This window comes from Asterias amurensis, chromosome 2, assembly GCF_032118995.1.
Source record: "Asterias amurensis chromosome 2, ASM3211899v1".
NCBI classification, from domain to species: domain Eukaryota; kingdom Metazoa; phylum Echinodermata; class Asteroidea; order Forcipulatida; family Asteriidae; genus Asterias; species Asterias amurensis.
Window position 1 is genome coordinate 1753326 of NC_092649.1, and position 20999 is coordinate 1774324.

Genomic DNA, 20999 nt, shown 5'->3' on the forward strand with positions numbered 1-20999 from the left:
AGTATATACAACATTGTGAGAAACGGATCCTTCTGAAGTAATGTAGTTGTCAAGAAAGAAGTAATTTTCCACGAATTTGATTTCAAAACCTCAGATTTAGAATTTGAGTTCTCAAAATCAAGCATCTGAAAGCACTCAAATTCGGTGGAAAGGGTGTTTTTTTCTTTCATTATTTTCTCGCAACTTCGATGACCGATTGAGCTCAAAATTTCACAGGTTTGTTATTTAATGCTTTATGTTGAGATACACCAACTGTGAAGGCTGGTCTTCAACAATAACCAATAGCGTCCAGTGTCTTTAATGACTGCTCTATGAAACATGTGCAAATTTACCTTAGAGCTGTATTTGGTATTCCATCATCCAACCTGCGCAGGGGAACTTTCTTCAGTGCGCATATTTCACCACTCTGAGATAAAAACATAATATAATCAGGGTTAGCAAAATAGTAGAGTGGATTTGAATAGCAAGTACCCCAGAAAAGATCAGTAAAACAATGTCACAAAAATAATTTTCACCTCAGGAAACTATAATTATGAACGTATGAATGCGACTTTTCTGGAAACTTTGCTCAATTACTCTCACTTTTTGTCTAAAAACTTTAAGACTAATGAAAATGAAAATTAAACAGGTAAATTATACTACAAAAATCTTCATTCACAGCAAGTATAAAGGGTTTATGTCATCGCCAAAAACAAAAAAAAAAATAAATAAATAAAAAAATCTAATACGGAATATCAAACCCTGAAATGGTAAGCAAAATTATCATACAACTATCATATCAATGAAAATTTGTTTCGTTTCCAAAGATTACACAAAAATAGGCCTTAGTCATACAGCTTGTGGGTTCACCAGTTTTGGTATTGACCCCATGCACTTACGCCTAACAAGGTGACTGTGGCAGGCTCACCATTTTGGTGGTCAATAGACTGTGCAAGTCTCGCGCGCACCGGAGCGAGAAAACACGACAACTGAAGAACTTAATTTTTTTATGAATCAAATCTTTGCTTTAATTTTTTCTTAATGCCGAATCTGAACAACAAAAATATTCATAAGAGCTTGTTTAAATTAGTTTAGCTTTTTTTACCAAGTACACAATTATCGGTTAAAGTCTATGTACAGACAAAAGTAAAACTCTGGGACAAGGATGTTTGTTTGATCTGAAATGTTTTGAAACCCCTTTTGTAAATCTACGCCCGAATGTGAAACTACTCAAAGCTGGTTTATACGCGGACGCACGATGGTCGCAATGGCGTTAGATAAACGCGCGACGCATTTTAAAGAGGAAGCCGACGCCTAAGCGACCAATGAAAAGGCTTTCCACCCGGCGCGGCCAAAACAAGCGTCTGCGTAAGTTTCGTGATCGGAGATGGGCACAAATTCTTAATTTTTACCAAGTAACCTGACCTGAGGTCAAGTTTAAATATCGGTTTTTCATCGTTATTATGTTGACTTTATTTTTACTTTTATGTATGATGTTAATTAGTATTACATTTTTAACAACATATGTCATTTTTATGGTCATAAACTACATGAAACTAAAGTAATGGACGAAACAAAATCTCCCCAACGTAAATCTCCATTAGGTTGGGACCACAATGGTCCCGGAAGTTCAAATCCGCGCGAGACTTGCACAGTCTATAGGTTTACGTGTGAAGGCCGTGTCACCTAAAAGCACACTTCACTGAATAATGCAGTGACTTTGTCCACCAATATGGCACATCCAAGATTATTGTGATTATGATGTCAGGTAAATTGGATAAATAGTTTAGCAGGCAGAAGATGTCAAAATCTTTATAGACAACTGCTTTTAAAGGGTAAGGGCACCAAGGCATTTCCTCCTTGGTAAAGGGCAACCTTATTAGGAAATTGTAAACTTTCTCAATGAGAAATTATTCAAGGACAAACCCAACTCTAAAAGGAAACTAACACAAATAAGTTTCACACGTGGTTGAATGAGTCCTCACAAAAAAGGAAATAAACAGTTCACATTTGTACCTCAATGTGCCTAGCTTTGAAGACAATTCCATGAGCGCCCTCTCCAATCCTTCCCAAGATGGTATACTGTTCCATTATAACTAAACGTTGGTCATCTGTATTAAAGAATCAACAACCTGGAAGGAAAACAATAAGGGAAAAAGAAACGAGCAAAAGATGGGTTGAAGGGAAGGTTACACTTGGTTTTTGGAACCATTCGATTGTTTTAATCCTGTAATGTATGTATTCTCAGGCCTGCCGTCGATTTCACAAAGCGCTTAGGATTAATCCCGTCTCGAGTTGGGACCAGTAACTCTTCCTAACTTAGGACTAATCTTAGTGTGTACATGCTACAGTGCAGGGCTGGGCTGGGACTAGTCCTAAGTCCTAAGATTAATCATAAGTTAGGAAGAGTTTGATGAAATCGACAGCTGGAGTTTCATCTTTAAAATATTGAAAAGACAAGGACACTTTCATTTTACAAAGGGCACTTCCATTGGAAAATCTTAGACAATGGGAACTTTAGGCCAAGACAAGGCCTGATACTTCACAGAGTCAAGAAGGCGATTGCCTCCGTGTCCCGTAGTCATTGCCTTGGTGCCCTTGAAATGCTCCAGTACAAATTTGCAATTTCATCATAGGATAGGGTGCCCTTCACCACGAAAAAAAAATGATTGGTGTCGTTTCAAAGACTCGAATACAAATCAGCGGCTGTTTTATGTAAACAATTAAGCTTACGGGTGTACTTGTTCGTGAACTACGTAGGATGTGTGCGTAAAAAGTACACAAGCTTAATTCACATAAAACAACCGTTGATTTGTATTCGCGCCCTCACAACTCGGCAGCCCGATGACGTCATATTGTTTCGCATATTCCAAGATGGCTGTGCCGTGTACGAAACGATAAAATTAGAGTCGGCGAATGGTAGCAAAGTTATCGTTAAAAATTTCTTTTTAAAATTTGATTTGTTTCACTTTTCAATACACACAAAGCAAGCTAAGAGTTAGTAAGGTGAACACATTCTGCCGGTTTATACTGCCAAGTGGCTCATAGATAAGGCGCCAGAATTGATTTTTTCTTAGCTGCATGGGGAGGAAATTGTGTGAACTCGTGTGAACGTAAGGATTCAGCTATCCTTGGCCACACAACACAAGTGGGGCTAGACTCTCAGGAGAAGATTAGTGGCAAAAAACCCTCATAGTTTTGGGAGTAGGTGTTAATACTTGTACCTTCATTACTTGATATAAACCGTAAATGCAATGAGATTAGACTAGAGTAACACTAACATTAACAGTCGAGTTGACCAACACACATGCACTTACTTGAAAGTGTCGAGATGCCGAGATGGCGTAAACATAACAACTCACTCTCGCCCAGCATTTGCATTGCCCATCATGCAGAATATGAAAGGCAAGTGTCTGTCTGGCCATGGTCTGGCCAAACGTTGTCAATCAAGAGTCACAAATTTGCACATGTAACAACGACAGAGTACTTCGAATAGTAAACATTATTTTATATAATAAGATTTCTTACCAACTCAGTGCAGAGTACAGCAGCATGCACGGCAGGCCATTTAGCCAGGAATGTTGAAAAACCACGAATAATGTGACAGGCGCACGATGGCAACATACAGTGAATGTAAACAATATCACTAGAGGGCGCTATCACCAGTACTTTTGGTTCTGGTGAGCTAACTGGTCCATCACCTGAACACTTTCAGCACAATCTTGAAAACTAATGTACCTCTACTTATCTAAAGCTATAAGAATCAAACAAAACAACTAAGCACAAATACAACATCGGATATTCGAATCATTTCCACACAATTGAAACCTAATTGTTTTTACGATGATTAGCTTAGAAACATTCACAAACACAATACTTTCATTAAATTTGACATTTCAGATACATTTATTTCATATCATGTCAACATCAATCAAGTAGCAACATCGTTCAGAAAGCTTATAACAACTTGTATACTTACGGAAAACTCAATCCAGTTAATGAACAATGAATAGACAACAGTTTGACATTAACATGTGTAGGGAAAAAAGAAGCAAAAACTTGTTTTCCTCTTCCCAAAAGACAAGGCATTATTTACACGAAAACGTACACAAACAAACAAAAGGGAATTGGACTTTCTTGCAAAGATTCAAGCTTAATGTCTTATCGTTGCACAGGCGTAGGCAACTGTTCTGCACCTTCTCTTGCAATTTCATAATAATTTTGGCTCCAGGCAAGCGAAGCAGACTCCAGCCGGTTGGATGAAAGACTTATAAACGATGGTGAATTTCTCCTCGTCAAATCCGGTAAAGCATATCTTCTGGACATGTCAATCCTCTGCCGATCCTTTTTCGCAATATCTTGGTTGTGCTTTGTAGGGGACAGGGTACTGCAAACTTTGATACCCAAATCTTTCTGTTCCTCAACTTCAGGTGATAACTGCAACAACAAACGTCAAAGATCAAAACCCACCCTGAGATATGCCTATTGAGGAACACGATCCCCCATCTCTAGTTGCAATAACGTAACCCTCGTCCTTACGGCGGAGTCGGAGGGTTATGATCCAAATTCGAATCGTACCGGGCGAAATGGTCAAATACGTAAATTTCCGACTAGCTAGTCAACAGATTTGCTCAATTTTTAAAACCATTACACACATTCTAGGAACACATACTTAATCCACAACCTTCAAAAAAGGAGCACGGCTCTACGGGCACGACGGACCTCTACCACGCGCGCGACGTTTGCCCACAGGAGGTACGACAGACGTCTCCACACGCGCGGCGACGCTTTGCTCACAGGCTAGATACGACGGACGTCTCCACACGCACGACGTTTGCTCACATGTACGACGGACCTCTCCACACGCGCGGCGACGCTTTGCTCACAGGCTAGGTATGACGGACGTCTCCACACGCACGACGTTTGCTCACATGTACGACGGACCTCTCCACATGCACGGCGACGCTCTTCTCACAGGTACGACAGACGTCTCCACACGCGCGGCGACGCTTGCCCACAGGCTGGTTCGGCGGACGACGGACCTCCCCACACGCACGAGGTTTGCTCACAGGTACGACGGACCTCCCCACATGCACAGGTACGACAGACGTCTCCACACGCACGGCAACGCTTTGCTCACAGGCTAGGTATGACGGACGTCTCCACACGCACGACGTTTGCTCACATGTACGACGGACCTCTCCACATGCACGGCGACGCTCTTCTCACAGGTACGACAGACGTCTCCACACGCGCGGCGACGCTTGCCCACAGGCTGGTTCGGCGGACGACGGACCTCCCCACACGCACGAGGTTTGCTCACAGGTACGACGGACCTCCCCACATGCACAGGTACGACAGACGTCTCCACACGCACGGCAACACTTTGCTCACAGGCTGGTACGACTGTCCCCACATGCACGACGTTTATTCACTTACGACGGACCTCACCACACACACGGCGACGCTTTGCTCACAGGCTAGGCACGACGAACCTCTCCAAACGCACGGCGACGCTTGCTCACACTCTCACAGGCTGGTACGACGGACCTCTCATCACGCACGGCAACGCTTTGCTCACAGGCTAGGCACGACGGACCTCACGCACGACGTTTACTCACAGGTACGACGGATCTCCCCACACGCACGGCGACGCTTTGGTCACAGGCTCGACACGACGGACCTCCCCACACGCACGGCGACGCTTTGCTCACACCCTCACAGGCTGGTACGACCTCTCCTCACGTATGGCGACGCTTTGCTCACAGGCTGGTACGACGAACGACGGACCTCCCCCACACGCACGACGTTTGCTCACAGGTAATGAGCAAACGTCGTGCGTTTTGGGGAGGTAGTGATCATTCGTTTTACACGTTCAAAGAGCACCGTAGCACGTCCAGATCTTGCCAATTCCCAATTACAAACTGGATACTGAAGGCTCCACCCTACTCGGACCGTTGTCTTTGCGAAATGCTATACATATTCATGTTATGTTCAATAGAGCCCGAGGAATATTCTCTCATTGTCTGCATCTTGTAAAGCATGCAGGTAGCGGACAATCACTCACAAGACATGCGGTGTAGTGTTAGCATTCACTACAGAGGAAAGATTTACTAAGCAAGCAGGGTGTTTACAGTATAATACCACTACTTGTAAGCTCAATCCAACATGTGGAGGTCCCTTTGGTTGTGCAGTTGGAATCTAACAATGTAGGTGTGCTCAACTTGTGAAGAGAAAGTCTGCTGTTCACATTCAAATAAGATTACGTTCATCTGTGATGATATTCGGGTCTGATGTTCACATTCAAATGGCGGACGTGTTAGTCGACGAGGTAAAAGGAACACCACGCAATTTCGAGGCATGTTTGTGTGGATCATTGTATATTACTTTTACAACATCTTTCTACCCATATGCATTTTATAAAAAACGGTCATAAACGCTTTTCAAAGACCAACTCGACCGATCCAAGGCAACGTGTTCCTTTAATAGTTATAAATAAATCCTTATGTTATTCGGCCACAGCGACACCCAACATGCTTCACCAAGCCCCTTATTATTATACATTTCTTTGCAAAAGAAAGTGTAAGAGGGTACTTAAAAATAATTACAAAATGTTCCCCTTTTCGCTTTTTCCTTTGGTTAAATTTTGGCTGGGCACTATTGGACAACAGCAATTCTCAGTAAATCTTTCCTCTATAGTGAATGCTAACACTACACTGTCTTGTGAGATTGTCCGCTGCCTGCATGCTTTACAAGGAGCAGACAATAAGAGAATTTTCCTGTGGCTTTCAAAGGCCTCCTGCTCTCCTGCTCTATTGACTAACATGAATAAATATAGCGTTTAACAAAGACAACGGTCCGAGTAGGGTGGAGCCTTCAGTATCCATCTTGTAATTGGGAATTGGCAAGATCTGGACGTGCTACGGTGCTTTGAACGTGTAAAACGAATGATCACTGGTACGACAGACCTCCCTACATGCACGGCAACGCTTTGCTCGCAGGCTGGTATTTCTCCTCACGCACGGCGACGCTTTGCTCACAGGCTAGGCTAGCACGACGGACCTCTCCACACGCACGACGTTTATTCACTTACAACGGACCTTCCCGCACGTACGGCGACGCTTTGCTCACATGCTGGTACGACGGACCTCTCCTGACGAGTGGCGACGCTTTGCTCACAGGCACGACAGGCCGATCTCCACACGCACGACGTTTGCTCACAGGTACGACAGACCTCTACCACCAAACGACAAAACATATACACCATAGCATAATATACATCAAGTAGAACGAAGCATCCTATTCCTCATCCGGGGCATGGTACATAACCACGATGGGCACACCAGGTCCTTGGCGCTGGGTGATTCTACTCGTAAGGGCTGGTGTATGTTTCCTGGCCTACGGTATCTTCAAATCCATGGGGGTGTTTTTAGATGAGTTTGTGGAGTACTTTGAATGTACCACACGTGCAGCAGGTATTGTCGTTAGCCTTCCATTCACCGTTGGTAGTCTAACAGGTAAATCTCCATCCATGTCATTGTTTTCATGTGTCACTTGTGGAAGTTTCAAACAATTTAAGAGAAGAATCCACCATTTTTAAAATCATGAAACATTCTTTGAAGTAAAGTTTTTGAACAGGAGGTAATTTCTCACTTAAGAGTCAGTTCAGGTAAATAATTGACATAGTTGCTCACGGTCAAAAAATGATTTTTTTTTATACTTTGTGGATGGAAGGGCCTTGGGGTGCAAGTTAAAAAAATTGCATTTTCAATTCTATATATAGCACGTTGCCATGGTTACGGCTCATTTTGTTTTTTGGCCATTTTAGGCCGATATTGGGGTTTGAAAAACTGGTTTTTAGCTCATATTTACAACTCCACCCCACCAAGATGCAAAATTATTTCAAAAAACCTTTTATATCACTACAAAGCATCATCCTTGGCCTTCCTTGAGAAAAAATTTTATTGCTTTAAATATCACTCTTGTGCTATTTTTGCATCATGCATTACAGTATGTTTTTAGAACTTGCAAAATCGACATTTTTACCCTATTTTTGGACCCCAAAATGTCAACTTGCCAGGGGTCTCAGAAATTTTCCTTTCGGCTGTGATTATGGCCAACATTGGTCTTTTCATATCTGGTGTCAAAAACTTGGGCAATTGTATCCTGTTGTGACAGTACTGCCTCAAAACTAGACTTTTTCCCAAAAACGTGAAAATGCCTTTTTAAGGGTCTTTTCACATAATATCGACATACGTGTCCACGGTAAAAAAAAAAAAAGGAATATTTTTCTTATACTTTGTGAATGGTAGGGACTTTGGGTCCAAATAAACAACATTTACATTTCAAATAATAATATAACACGTTGCCATGGTAACAGTTCATTTGTGTTTAGGCCACTTTAGGCCGATTTTGGGGTCTGAAAAAAACTTTTTTTTTGTTAATATTTACAACTCCACCCCACGAAAAAACAGTAATATTTCATAAAACCTTTTCCATCACTACAAATTATCATCCTTGGCTTTACTTGAGACAAAAAAATATTGCTATAAATTTCACCCTTGTGCTATTTTAAGAACGTTCATTTTTTCAGGGGTCTCAGAATATTTTCCTTTCGGTTTTGATCAGGGCCAAAATGAGTCTTTTTATTTCTGGTAAGAAAAACTTCAGCAAGTGTATCCTGATGTTAACAGTACTGTCTCAAAAATAGACTTTTTTTCCCCATACAGAAAAATGCATTTTGAATTGTTTTTTCTTCATATTGAATTTCTAACATTAAAAAGCAATATTTTTTTGTCTCAAGTAAAGCCAAGGATGATACTTTGTAGTGATGTAAAAGGTTTTATGAAATATTTTTGTTTTTCTGTGGGGTGGAGTTGTAAATATTAACTCAAAAAACAGTTTTTCAGCCCCCCAAAATCGGCCTAAAGTGGCCTAAACACAAATGAACCGTTACCATGGCAACGTGTTATATTATGATTTGAAATGTAAATGTTGTTTATTTGGACCCCAAGTCCCTACCATCCACAAAGTATAAGAAAAATATTCCTTTTTTTTTACCGTGGACACGTATGTCGATATTATGTGAAAAGACTCTTAAAAAGGCATTTTTCACGTTTTGGGGAAAAAGTCTAGTTTTGAGGCAGTACTGTCACAACAGGATACAATTGCCCAATTTTTTGACACCAGATATGAAAAGACCAATGTTGGCCCTAATCACAGCCGAAAGGAAAATTTTCTGAGACCCCTGGCAAATTGACTTTTTGGGGTCCAAAAATAGGGTAAAAATGTCGATTTTGCAAGTTCTAAAAACATACTTTAAAAAAAAACAAGGGTGATATTTAAAGCCATAATATTTTTTCTCAAGGAAGGCCAGGGATGATACTTTGTAGTAATATAAAAGGTTTTTTGAAATAAATTTGCATTTTGGAGGGGTGGAGTTGTAAATATGAGCTAAAAACCAGTTTTTCAAACCCCCAAATCGGCCTAAAATGGCCAAAAAACAAAATGAGCCGTAACCATGGCAACGGGCTATATATAGAATTTAAAATGCAATTTTGTTAACTTGCACCCCAAGGCCCTTCCACCAACAAAGTATAAAAAAAATTCATTTTTTGACCGTGCGCAACTATGTCAATTACTTACCTGAACTGACTCTTAATAATTAAATACTAATCAGCTGAAGCCTTTTATTGTGCATCTGAAAGCCAACAAAGCAATGCAACAAGGGTGTTTTTTTTCTTTCCATTTTTCTCTTGCAAATTCGATGACCAATAATTAGCTCACAGGCTGGTACGACGGACCTCTCCTGACGAGTGGCGACGCTTTGCTCATCAATTAATGAGCTCAAATTTTCCCAGGTATTTGTTTAATTATTGCATGCATTAATTGGGATACACCAAGTGAAAACTGGTCTTTATGACAATTACAAAACGTGTCCATCCAGTGCCCTTAACGCAATGATTTTACTTAAAAGGGATCCTGACTGGAGTGTTACTGGGAGCTCTAGGAACCAGACCGCTGATGATCATAAGTGGTGCCGTAATGGCTGCATCTCTCATCACAGCCGCAATGGTATCAACATCACTGGTTCACATTGCTGTCTGTTTCATCGTATTCAGTAAGTAATCATTCTTATTAACTACAAATTTCCAGCTATTAACGGCATTTTTCTTTTGAGTCCCGTTCTGTAGTAACTTCAATTACTGACTTAACTCACTGGATTAGGTTAACGAAACCATGTGTACATGACTTTAATAAACAACAAGATGGATGCCAACACAACTACAAAACACCTTTTCTCCAACCAGTCAATAGAGGGCGCTAACACAATAATCAACTACAGGTTATCACAACTCCTCCTCCTTTAGATAATACTTAACACAACAACTTTAAGGAAACAACTTGAACACTAGAACATTAAATCCAAGAGAATTAGTTTCAGAACCAACTTCCACGGGTCTGTAGGAAAACATACATTAACCTATTGGCTGGTTCCATTGTTACATGAGGAACTATTATTAATCAACAACTGTTTCCATGATAACAAAAGAAGAACTGTGTTTTTTAGAGTCACAGATCTGGAAATCCATAGAGTTCAGGTATGGTGCGAACGCGTGTGGATCTGCGAAGTTCAATGTCTGGTTCTGTGTTCTGTGAGCCTGTCTGCTCTGCTGGCATTGGACTTGGCTCTTCCACTGATGGTGTACTGTCAATCTGTACAAGTGGTTGTTCACCAACCATTTCCTCCCTCTCCGATGAAGGAATGGGCCAATTTGGCTCCAAACTGGGTGTGGTTGACACATATCGGAAACGCATTTGATCAACATGGCGTCTCCACACACGACCATCCTCAAGTAGGACTGTGTACATAAGATGGCCACACAATAATACTACACGCCCTGCCATCCATCTAGGGCCAGGCGCATAATTATGCACATAAACGGTGTCGTTCACATTAAACGAGCGAGGTTTTGCGTGTTTATCATGATGTTCCTTCTGTGCACATTGCTTGTTGGTTACTCGACGTCGTAGATCCGGACGGACCAAATCAAGTCTTGTCTGCGGTCGACGATTCATCAACAACTGAGCTGGGGAAATTCCTGTCGTGGCATGTGGCGTGGTGCGATATGTGAACAAGAATCGTGACAACTTTGTCTCAACAGTACCCTCATTTATACGTCTCATCGCGGCCTTAAAAGACTGAACTGCACGCTCAGCCAACCTGTTTGATGATGGGTGGAATGGCGCGGACCGGACATGTTTATTGCCATTCCTTCTCAAGAATTCCTGAAACTCTGCACTGGTGAAATTACTGCCATTATCGGAAACAATAATATCTGGCAATCCATGTGTCTCGAAGGTCTGACGCAGCTTCTCTACTGTAGCCAGTGACGTTGCACTATGCATAGCATGTATATCTAGCCATTTGCTATGTGCATCAACAATTATGAGAAACATTCGTCCCATAAACGGACCTGCATAATCCACGTGAAGGCGTGACCATGGACGCTGGGGCCACTCCCATGGGTGCAGTGGTGCAACTGGTGGCGATTGACGTGAGGTTTGGCATGGCGAACACTGTTTGACTTTACTCTCAATGTCTTTGTCCATGCAGGGCCACCATACATAACTGCGACCCAACGATTTCATGCGCGACACTCCAGGGTGCGATTCATGTAACTCCTCCACAAGACGCTGGCGACCCTGTGGGGGATGACAACACGTGACCCCCACATTATGCAGCCGTCTTGGATGCTTAATTCTGTTTTACGACATATGTATGGCTGCAATGCTGAATTTGCACATTCTGCTGGCCAACCATTCATGACAAATGATCGCACCTGTGACAGTACCGGGTCTCGGCCTGTCCAGAGGTGAATTTTCTCTGGGCTGACTGGTGTTGACTCCATGTGATCCATGACCATGACATAATCCGCTGGAACTGGTACATGCGAAGGTGTATGGGGTAATGGTAATCTGCTCAGTGCATCGGCATTACCATTTAATGACCCTGGTTTGTAGACCAACTGGTAATCATAAGCGGAAAGTGTAAGTGCCCACCGCTGAATTATGGATGATGCCATGGGGGGTATCATTCGCCCTTCACCTAATAAACCGAGCAACGGCTTATGATCAGTAGATATCTCAAACTTCCTACCGTACACATACTGATGGAACTTTTTTACTCCAAAGACCATTGCTAATCCTTCCTTGTCTAGTTGCGAATAATTACGCTCTGGTGGAGACAGGGAACGTGATGCGTACGCAATTGGATGTTCTGTTCCATCGGACATTCGGTTGGCCAGCACTGCGCCCACATCATATGGACTGGCATCACATGATAGCACTAACTCCTTCTCTGGGTTGTAATGCACCAGAACTTGAGCTGAAACTAACAATTCCTTAGATTCACGGAAGGCTTTATCCTGGGCTGTGTCCCATGACCAGCGAGTGTCCTTCCTCAACAAACAGTGCAAAGGGGCTATGAGCGACGACAAGTTGGGCAAAAACTTTGCGTAGTAGTTGAGAATACCCAGGTAGGACTTTAACTCAGTTACATTACGGGGGACTGGCGCATCCTTTATCGCTTGCACCTTCTCCGTTGTGGGATGCAAGCCTGTCGCATTTATGCGATGTCCGAGGTAAACTACCTCTGGTGCGAAGAACTTACATTTCTCTTGTTTCAGTCGGAGGCCTGCACTTTGTAGTCTGGTAAGTACTCGATCAAGATTAGCAATGTGCTCTGATTCAGATTTACCTGTAACGAGGATATCATCGAGAAATGCCACTGCTTGGGGAATGTCAGCTAACAAACTTTCAATGGTCCGTTGGAAAATGGCGGGTGCAGCTGAAATTCCAAAAGGCATTCTCGTATACTGGAACAGTCCACGGTGAGTGTTAATTGTCGCAAGTTCACGCGATGGTTCATCGAGCACAAGTTGCAAGTAAGCATGACTGAGATCGAGCTTGCTAAATGTCTGACCACCAGACATTGCAGCGAACAATTCCTCCACTCGAGGAAGGGGGTATGAGTCAACATTAGCAGCCTGATTTACTGTGGCCTTGTAATCTCCACAGATTCTGATTTGCCCATTTTCTTTAATCACTGGAACAATGGGTGCTGCCCAACGCGAGAATGTTACTGGTTCAATGACACCACTCTTTTGGAGCCTATCGAGTTCATCTTCCACTTGTTTTTTCATGGAGAAGGGCACGGTTCTCGCCTTACAGAACTTGGGCTTTGCATCTGTTTTGATATTTATTTTTACAAGTTGTCCTTTTAGTTTACCCAAGTCATCCCGAAATAACTCTTCATAATGATTCATAATCTCAGCAGTGGAATCAGTGTGCCTGACATGGTGAATTTCTTGCCACGCTAACTTAAGATGGCACAGCCAATCTCGTCCGAGAAGATTTGGTCCTTGACCCGACACAATGAGAAGTGAGAGTTGAGTCTTCTGATCGTTGTGTTCTACTGTGACTGAACACGTACCAACCGCAGGTATTTTCTGGCCTGTATAAGTTCGTAACTCGACGTGTTCCCCGGTACGAAGTGAAGGTTTCTTGTGCTTAAATATGGAATCATAAGGGACCATGGATAAACTATGTCACGGGAACGACCGCGTCGCGACGCGTTCCTTCGCGTGACAAATTGAACAAAAGAAAATCTACGGAGTGGAACGCGTTCTTCTCAACCACCGAGTCTTGAGGAAGACCCACTGTATAACAAAGGAACAATGGTGAGGCCGAAAACCACTGTGTAGTTATAATCGGCTTATCTGGGTAGATATAAACCCAAGTTGTTTCCACTGCAATTTACGTAAACTGTCGTTTCAATAAATAAACAACAACCAAAGATCCATGTTAATTATAATAACTGTGTCTCCGGTCTAGTTTATATTTTGACTAGTTTAGTTAATAATATTGCATCTTTGCACGACCGCCATGCAAAATAATCCCCCAAAATACAACAGAATAAAACAAAATCAATAAGAAAAACATCTTACATTAAACAGTAAAACTATACCTTTTTTTTTTTACATCCAAGGTATCCAAAATGTTTCATTTTTGAACAATGAAGCCAACACGTTATGTAGTTTTTCTTAAACACGCTAAATATTCTCAAGAACTGCTGAAAATTCACCACGTTGTTGACATGCCCAAGGTACCAGCAACGGCGCCAAAGTTCTACGCTGGTTAGTATTGCAATTTTCGGACACCAGATTCTCCCGAAAGTCTCAATCTCAAGGCGGTTGTAACTAATTTCGTAAACTGTTGCGCATTTTTCCAACGGAGGGCGGCTCTCCCGCTATCACATTGTTAAGGAAAGCCCTCTAGCGTTCAATGTTTCTTGCATTATAGTGCGTTGCACGCAAAGTAACAAGACTACTAGGCCGGTATATTGAAAACAGTGTGTGTGAGTGTGTCGCTGGATATAGTGTGTTTGAGTACTACGATGTAATTTTGCGTTGTGTTTTGTGTGATTGCGAGCCGGTCAGCATGATTTCGCGGTACCTTTATGAACAAATCGTGTAAGTGTAATCATCTCTGTAAACACGGGTCCTAATGTTATAATTAGATGTAGATACAAAATAAGTTGGCGATGATTTCAAATTTAAGAATAATAGTCACCACTTCAACTTGTTATGGCAGTAGCATATTATTGTATTGGCTTTGGTAAACTCGAGGGTTGGCTGTACATGGACATCTCCAATCCATTGTCTGGTGTATACCTGAGCTAGACCGCAAACACTAATCCTTCACCCTTTCGTGGCTTACTTGTGAGCTGCCTTGTCCATGTAATCTGAACAACAAAAGGCACCAACAATAGAGTTCGATAATGAGGGACCTTAAAAATCAGTGAAGCGCTTAATCCATCTTGGGACGGGCGCGTGACAATTTTGGGACGGACTCGTTCTAGAACGAGTCTGACCGCGGGCGGCCGCGTTCTTAGTTTATCCATGGTCCCTAAGTGGTCTCACTCATGATGGAGACAGAAGCACCAGTGTCAATTTCCATTGAGACCTTACATTTTGTTTATCAGTACATTTGCGATAAGCGGTGGCTCTTTGTTTTGTGCCGAGGTTTTATACATTGTATAGTTAGCTTCTGCATTCACAGGGTTTTCGAAGTCAGGTTCCATGCAGTACGCTTTATCCTTGTGGACTTTTAACTCTACTGGGGTGGAAGACGATTTACCACCCCGACAAACTTTGGCTAGATGTCCCTGTTTTCCACAGTTATGACAAATATACGAACGTACTCTGCAATCATTTGCAGAGTGATCCGTGCGTCCATATCGATAATATTTAGTGAAGTGTGTACCTTGTTTGTGGGGCTGTGCTTGTTGTGGATATGGCCTTGTTTGGTTAGGCCCCCTGGCGCTGGTACTACTAGCAACTTTATTGGCTTGCTGCAGGGGTCCAGCGGCCACTGGTACGGGCAAAGACTCGAGGTTTCTTTGAAGGTCTTTGGCATTCTTCATGGCTAGCTCCATGGCTTGTGAAATTTCCAACGCTTTCTTGAATTTAAGGGCGGGCTCTGATAACAGCCTTCGTTGCACTCGCTCATCCTTTAAGCCACATACTAAGCGATCACGCAACATCCTCTAGTGTAGACCCATACTCACAGTGTCGTGCGAGACGGCGTAATTCAGCAACAAATTCTGCAGTTGTCTCTCCTTGTTGCTGAATGCGTGTTAAACTTATATCGGCACAACTATAGAATGCAGGTACACTTCGAAGCTTCCACTGCGCCTCCGCGGAGACGGAGTCGCGGTGACGTTCATACGTACACAGTACACTGGAGTTGAGGTCGTGCTCTGTTGCTTAACTATAAATATTTGGCAACCTAGGGGGCACTCTGAAAGATGCACAACAGCGCCCTCATTAGGCTCCAAAATACACAATTGCGCTCAGCTAATGCGCAGCTGTTTTGTCAATTTATTTTATACGATAACTCACAAGACCATTAGATGATTATTTCAATAATTATGGGAACTCCGTACAAATAATTAATAACTATTAATATTGCCGTACTACATATTACCCAAAAAGAGGATTATTTCCAATAATAATCCAATAATAAATATAATGCCCAAATACACTTGACCCCATTAGAGGATTATTTAAAAAAGGCAAAGAAAGCCCGAATTCCGTACAATAATTAATATTGCCCTAATACACTTGACCCCAATAGAGGATTATTTAAAAAAGGGAAAGAAAGCCCGAATTCCGTACAATAATTAATATTGCCCTCATACATTTGACCTTATTAGAGGATTTAAACAAAAGGGAAAGGGAAAGCCCGAATTCCGTACAATTATTATTGCCCCAATACACTTGACCCCAAGATGGATGCCAACACAACTACAAAACACCTTTTCTCCAACCAGTCAATAGAGGGCGCTAACACAATAATCAACTACAGGTTATCACACGTTCCCATCCCTACACTGGGCCACAAAAGTTTTCGTTAGTTGTTTGCTAAATCTTAAATAATTCCGTCCATGAATTTTCACAAATTCAATAATTTTGTTATCCACAATCACACCCACGTTGCGAAGTGTCCTTCCACATAGGGGTGTTTACAGTCGCCTTGAAAACCTCATTACAAAAGCAGTGTTTTTTTTTTCATTTGCTTGTGTACAGCGTTTACAATGGATGCACGACAGCGCTCGGGCCTTGCTATTATGTACGTTTATAGATGATGTGACCTACCATAGAGTATGGACCTACTGACGCTGATGCATAATGCATTATTGTGTCCGCCCGGACACATTTGCATATGCAGTTGTGTCCGCCCCGTGCAAAACCGTCCTTGCAGTAAATTAAACGCCCTTGAAATGGGAAATGTTCGGTCGTTCGATGCAATCATAAAATAGGTGAATATTCATGTACATGTCCACTGGACGGTTTTTGCATAGCCCCGGACACGATTGCATATGCAAAAATGTCCGGAGCGGACAGTATTGCATGGCGGACACAATTGCATCTGACACCGGCAGTGGGTTTCAAGGATTATAATGCCTCATACGAATGGAAGCAGTTGTATGACAACAACAGCAACATCAACAGCAACAGCAACATCAACGGCAACGGCAATGTATTCACACGTCATTCAAAATGAATGCCTCGGCAACAACATCAACTGTATTCAATGACTTATGAATTGAAGAAAAACTATCAAACTTTCATACACTTTTTAGACCAAATAAATGCTTTACTGCCAAATCATCGGCTGGGCTCACAACTTTGTTTACATTAAAAAAAAAACTTAACATCAATTTTTGATTCAATTTGTATAGGTTTTGGATATTCCGTGGTGCAAACAGTTTCAGTCGCAGTTTTGCTGCAGTATTTCCCAGATAATTTCGCTGTGGCGAATGGGGTCAGCTTGACAGGAGGCCCCCTGGGTATGATGATCCTCCCTCCCGTGGTGCAGCAACTGATCCAGCTGTATGGTTTGCGAGGTGCTCTGGTTCTTCTCGGTGCCCTGACGGCGAATTATTGCGTCTTAGCCGCTCTGATCAGACCTCTTCGAACCAGAAACCCCTACACACCGATAGCTGATGAAGAGCCGAACTCTACAGCGAATCCAACTTCCAACGAGTCACCTTTGGACAACTGGAGACAAAGGTTCGGAGCAATGTTTGAGAAAATTGACCTACAAATGTTCGTTAATGAACCTGGATTCGTCACCACCCAGATTGTGAACGTCCTAGTGGGGGTCACATACTTTGGTTGGCATATATATCTTATCCCAAACGGTAATGCTCTGGGATTTAATGAGACGAGGTCGTCATTTCTAGCCACTTTCGGTGGTTTTGGAGCGGTGTTTGGGCGCCTCTCGTCAGGTTTTGTAATCAACTATGGACTGGCGCAAGCACATGATCTCTTCGCTGGGTCGGCTTTCCTGCTAGCCGTGGTGCTTCTTCTTGACCCTGTTGCGGCATCATCCTATGAGGCTGTTGCTACCCTCGCTATTCTTGGCGGCTTTGGGTTTGGAATACTCTTTCCAATGATGATCGTCTTGTCAGTTAATTTTCCCGACAAGAGAAGAGTGTCTGCCATAGCCTGGATGTTTTTATTCTCTGGTTGCGGTATGTCAGCAGGAGGTTTCCTGTTCGGTAAGTGTAAGAACATTTACAATACATGTTGTACATCTTCAAAACCAAAGAAAAATGGAACACCTTGCCTTGGATCGGATGTGTTGGTCTATAAAAAGTATTACAATTATTCGTTTGTTATAAAATGCTTATGGTTAGAAAGATGTCCTTTTTTGCGGATGGGGAGGGAGGCAGGTTTAAAAAAAAAGTTTTGTTGACATGCCAAACATGAAATCAAGAATAAAGAAATATGCCCACACCAAGATGCCCACACCGTGATAATTAGTAACCCCGATTTCCGTTACTACTAATATATCTTGGTTTAATTTGTTTTTATTTCTTCAAATATTTCTACAGGTTGGATATATGACATGACTGTTGATTATGGCGTTGTTTTCGGCACGATGGGAGTAATTTCAGCTGTCATTGGGCTGTTGTCTTTGACGTTGAAACGTGCGGGCTTTACATGTAAAACTCAGGATCGGGATTAGAGTTGAACGAACTCAAGGAAATATTGACATGGACACAAATAATCATTAATGCTAAGCATGGGTTTTTGAAGCAGTATTTTTTTGCTTAAGCAGCTCGAAATTAGTATGCCCATGCCACTGATGTTTTATTTGCCTAGTGGCTCAAGTCCTCTGAATTCTTTACTTTTGGACATTTAGAAGGATTTGGTCTAATCGGCAGAATATTGCGCCACTGGTCATCCTATAAGGTTAATGGTGCTTTATGTAACCAGGGTCTCGAGGTAAACCTGTGGCAAGGAAATATGAAGGCAATATGTTGAGTCAATTTCTGTCTTTCTGTTAAAACAATGCATTTATTAGTAAAAGTACATCAATACAAACGCTTAACTATTAGAGAAAACTAGCATTATTTATATAAGTTGAACATTCTGCTTTCCTTAACCTATGGAGCTATCGCATCTATCCACAGTCAATTATCATTTTGATAATCATATTTATGAATGAAACTACGTATACAGTTTAGGAATACTTCAAATTACTATGCAGACAGTAATATTTCACTAGTGTTCAACCTTTACTTAACATTAACAATCAAACTCGGAAAATATGTATTTAACTACTAACAGCACATGAGAAACATAACTTTAAACTTGTGTGGCCTTTCTACTACAGTATGGCATACACAAATCTTTCTTTATAAATTGTTTACTGCATGAACAACAAGGGTTTTATTTGAGTGTCTTGAACATCCAAATCTCTAATTGCAACCATCTAAAATGCATTCTAACTGTTCTATTTCTAGCACTTGACAGAAGTTTGAACCAGGTACTGTTTTCACGTACTTCTCTATTTTCACGTTACATGACTGATCAACTCTCTTTGATATTCAATGATCCAATCTATGAAATTAAACCTTCCATTGTTTTAAAGGAATACAATTGTAATTACTCCTGAACTATGAATTTATAAGACTCATGCACTTGTCTGCAAATCTCATGTTATACTAAAACAACCAAGCCTCAGTTTTGTCTCCTCACTGCAGATTGCCGTAAGCTCATAGCCTTGCTCAAGTCAAAACTAGTTTGAAATATCTCTCAAATCTCTTTTATGATACTAACAAATCACTACTCATAGCCATAAATCCTGAGAGGACTTTCCTCTATAGAATCCATGCATCTTCACAATTGGTAGTTTTTACCTTTGTGATAATAATCCTTTTGCAAAACCTCAACTCTTCATTAACATGAGGTAAATCTTGTGCACACTTTCCCTATACCCATTTGTACAACTTGGGACAAAAGAGAAAGTTCACTTTAAAATCCATCTTCATCCTAAACATCCTCAGTCTAAATACCTCAATTCAGCCTTATAAGTAATCTTTATACCTAAACAATAATAGTAATTATAATAAAAAGTTTTCAACATACCTGTGGCAAGGAAATATGAAGGCAATATGTTGAGTCAATTTCTGTCTTTCTGTTAAAACAATGCATTTATTAGTAAAAGTACATTGACCTTAGACAGCGCCCTCGTAGTGCCCACTCTCTGCAGGCCACAGGATTAAAAAGTTTTGTTTGGGGCTATTGTTTACATACACAAAAGCAATACATTGGAAGGGTGGTAACACACTCCCCCTCATAAACAAATGTTGTCCCTGACAATTAAAACACAATTAAAACTGTTCATCCACTGGAAACTTTTATTCAACCCATTACTAGAGTGATTACCCTAACCATTATTTGCGAACTGTTTCCTAGTCCCAATGACAGAGAGTCCGAAGTGGTTAACAGGTTGCGCGCGTTACCTGCATCATTTCAGTCTTTTGTGTCAATCAACACACATCAAAACAATGGGTAGACCTTACACATTCCTGTGTAGTGGTACAGTAGTTCCATATAGTGCATATTGTTCTCAGCAATTCTAACTCTTAACTGGAGGGACACTCCACAGTCTCGTCATTGTCCCCGCTGCAGCAATCCAGTCCATCCTTTATGCTGTTCCATTGATTTCGCACTTTATCAATCAAAAATCGTTATAGCAAGAAAAGCACTGTCCGAAATCACTGCGATTTTATTATGCCTTAACTTGGTATCTCTCGAATATCTTAGTTCAAATGTTCAGTACTCTACATCCATCTGTGTCCCGGTAATCGATTATCCGCAGCATATCCTGGAGTGGTAGGGAGGGGTTGTCCCGATACATCACATGGCCATCGATAGAAATGGTGGAGTGGTTGTTGGTACCGAAGCAGTTGTGAAACATCCATCTGCTGCGGTATTGGCTGGACAGCTCCAAAGCCCATTGGATTCGGCTGTGGTAAGGATTGTGGGTTAAACTGACTTACCGGTACCATTGATGATTGATTCCAATGTCCAGTACTCACGGGCATACAACTGGCGTCTGGTGATCCCAGGTGTTGATAGGTGAAAGTGTTGGGTTGG

At 41.7% G+C, this 20999-nt stretch overlaps 2 protein-coding genes across 5 annotated transcripts in view; one reads left to right on the plus strand and one right to left on the minus strand.

The window, feature by feature from the left end:
- Nucleotides 1-20130, minus strand: part of LOC139949733 (cyclin-dependent kinase 20-like) — a 32703-nt gene extending 12573 nt beyond the window's left edge. The window contains exons 1-3 of one of the 2 annotated variants that reach the window (XM_071948260.1): nt 18846-20130; nt 1996-2111; nt 333-406 (exon numbers count right to left, since the gene is read on the minus strand). In XM_071948260.1, coding sequence (XP_071804361.1) covers nt 333-406; nt 1996-2070 — 149 coding nt within the window. In that variant the 5' untranslated portion in view covers nt 2071-2111; nt 18846-20130. Of the gene's footprint in view, nt 1-332; nt 407-1995; nt 2112-3507; nt 3620-18845 lie in introns of those variants that run through there. The other variant, XM_071948251.1, reaches the window with a different exon arrangement.
- LOC139949702 (monocarboxylate transporter 2-like) lies at nt 6775-20010 on the plus strand. Of its 3 annotated transcripts, none has more exons than XM_071948191.1 (4): nt 6775-7202; nt 9956-10099; nt 17288-18109; nt 18446-20010. In XM_071948191.1, the coding sequence occupies exons 1-4, from the start codon at nt 6956-6958 to the stop codon at nt 18577-18579; spliced, it is 1347 nt and encodes a 448-aa protein (XP_071804292.1). In that variant the 5' UTR covers nt 6775-6955; the 3' UTR covers nt 18580-20010. The 3 variants fall into 3 exon arrangements, with proteins under 3 accessions (XP_071804292.1, XP_071804301.1, XP_071804310.1); XM_071948200.1 differs by having other exon boundaries at nt 7074-7496; XM_071948209.1 differs by lacking the exon at nt 6775-7202 and adding an exon at nt 9778-9839.
- Nucleotides 20131-20999: the final 869 nt, after the last annotated feature.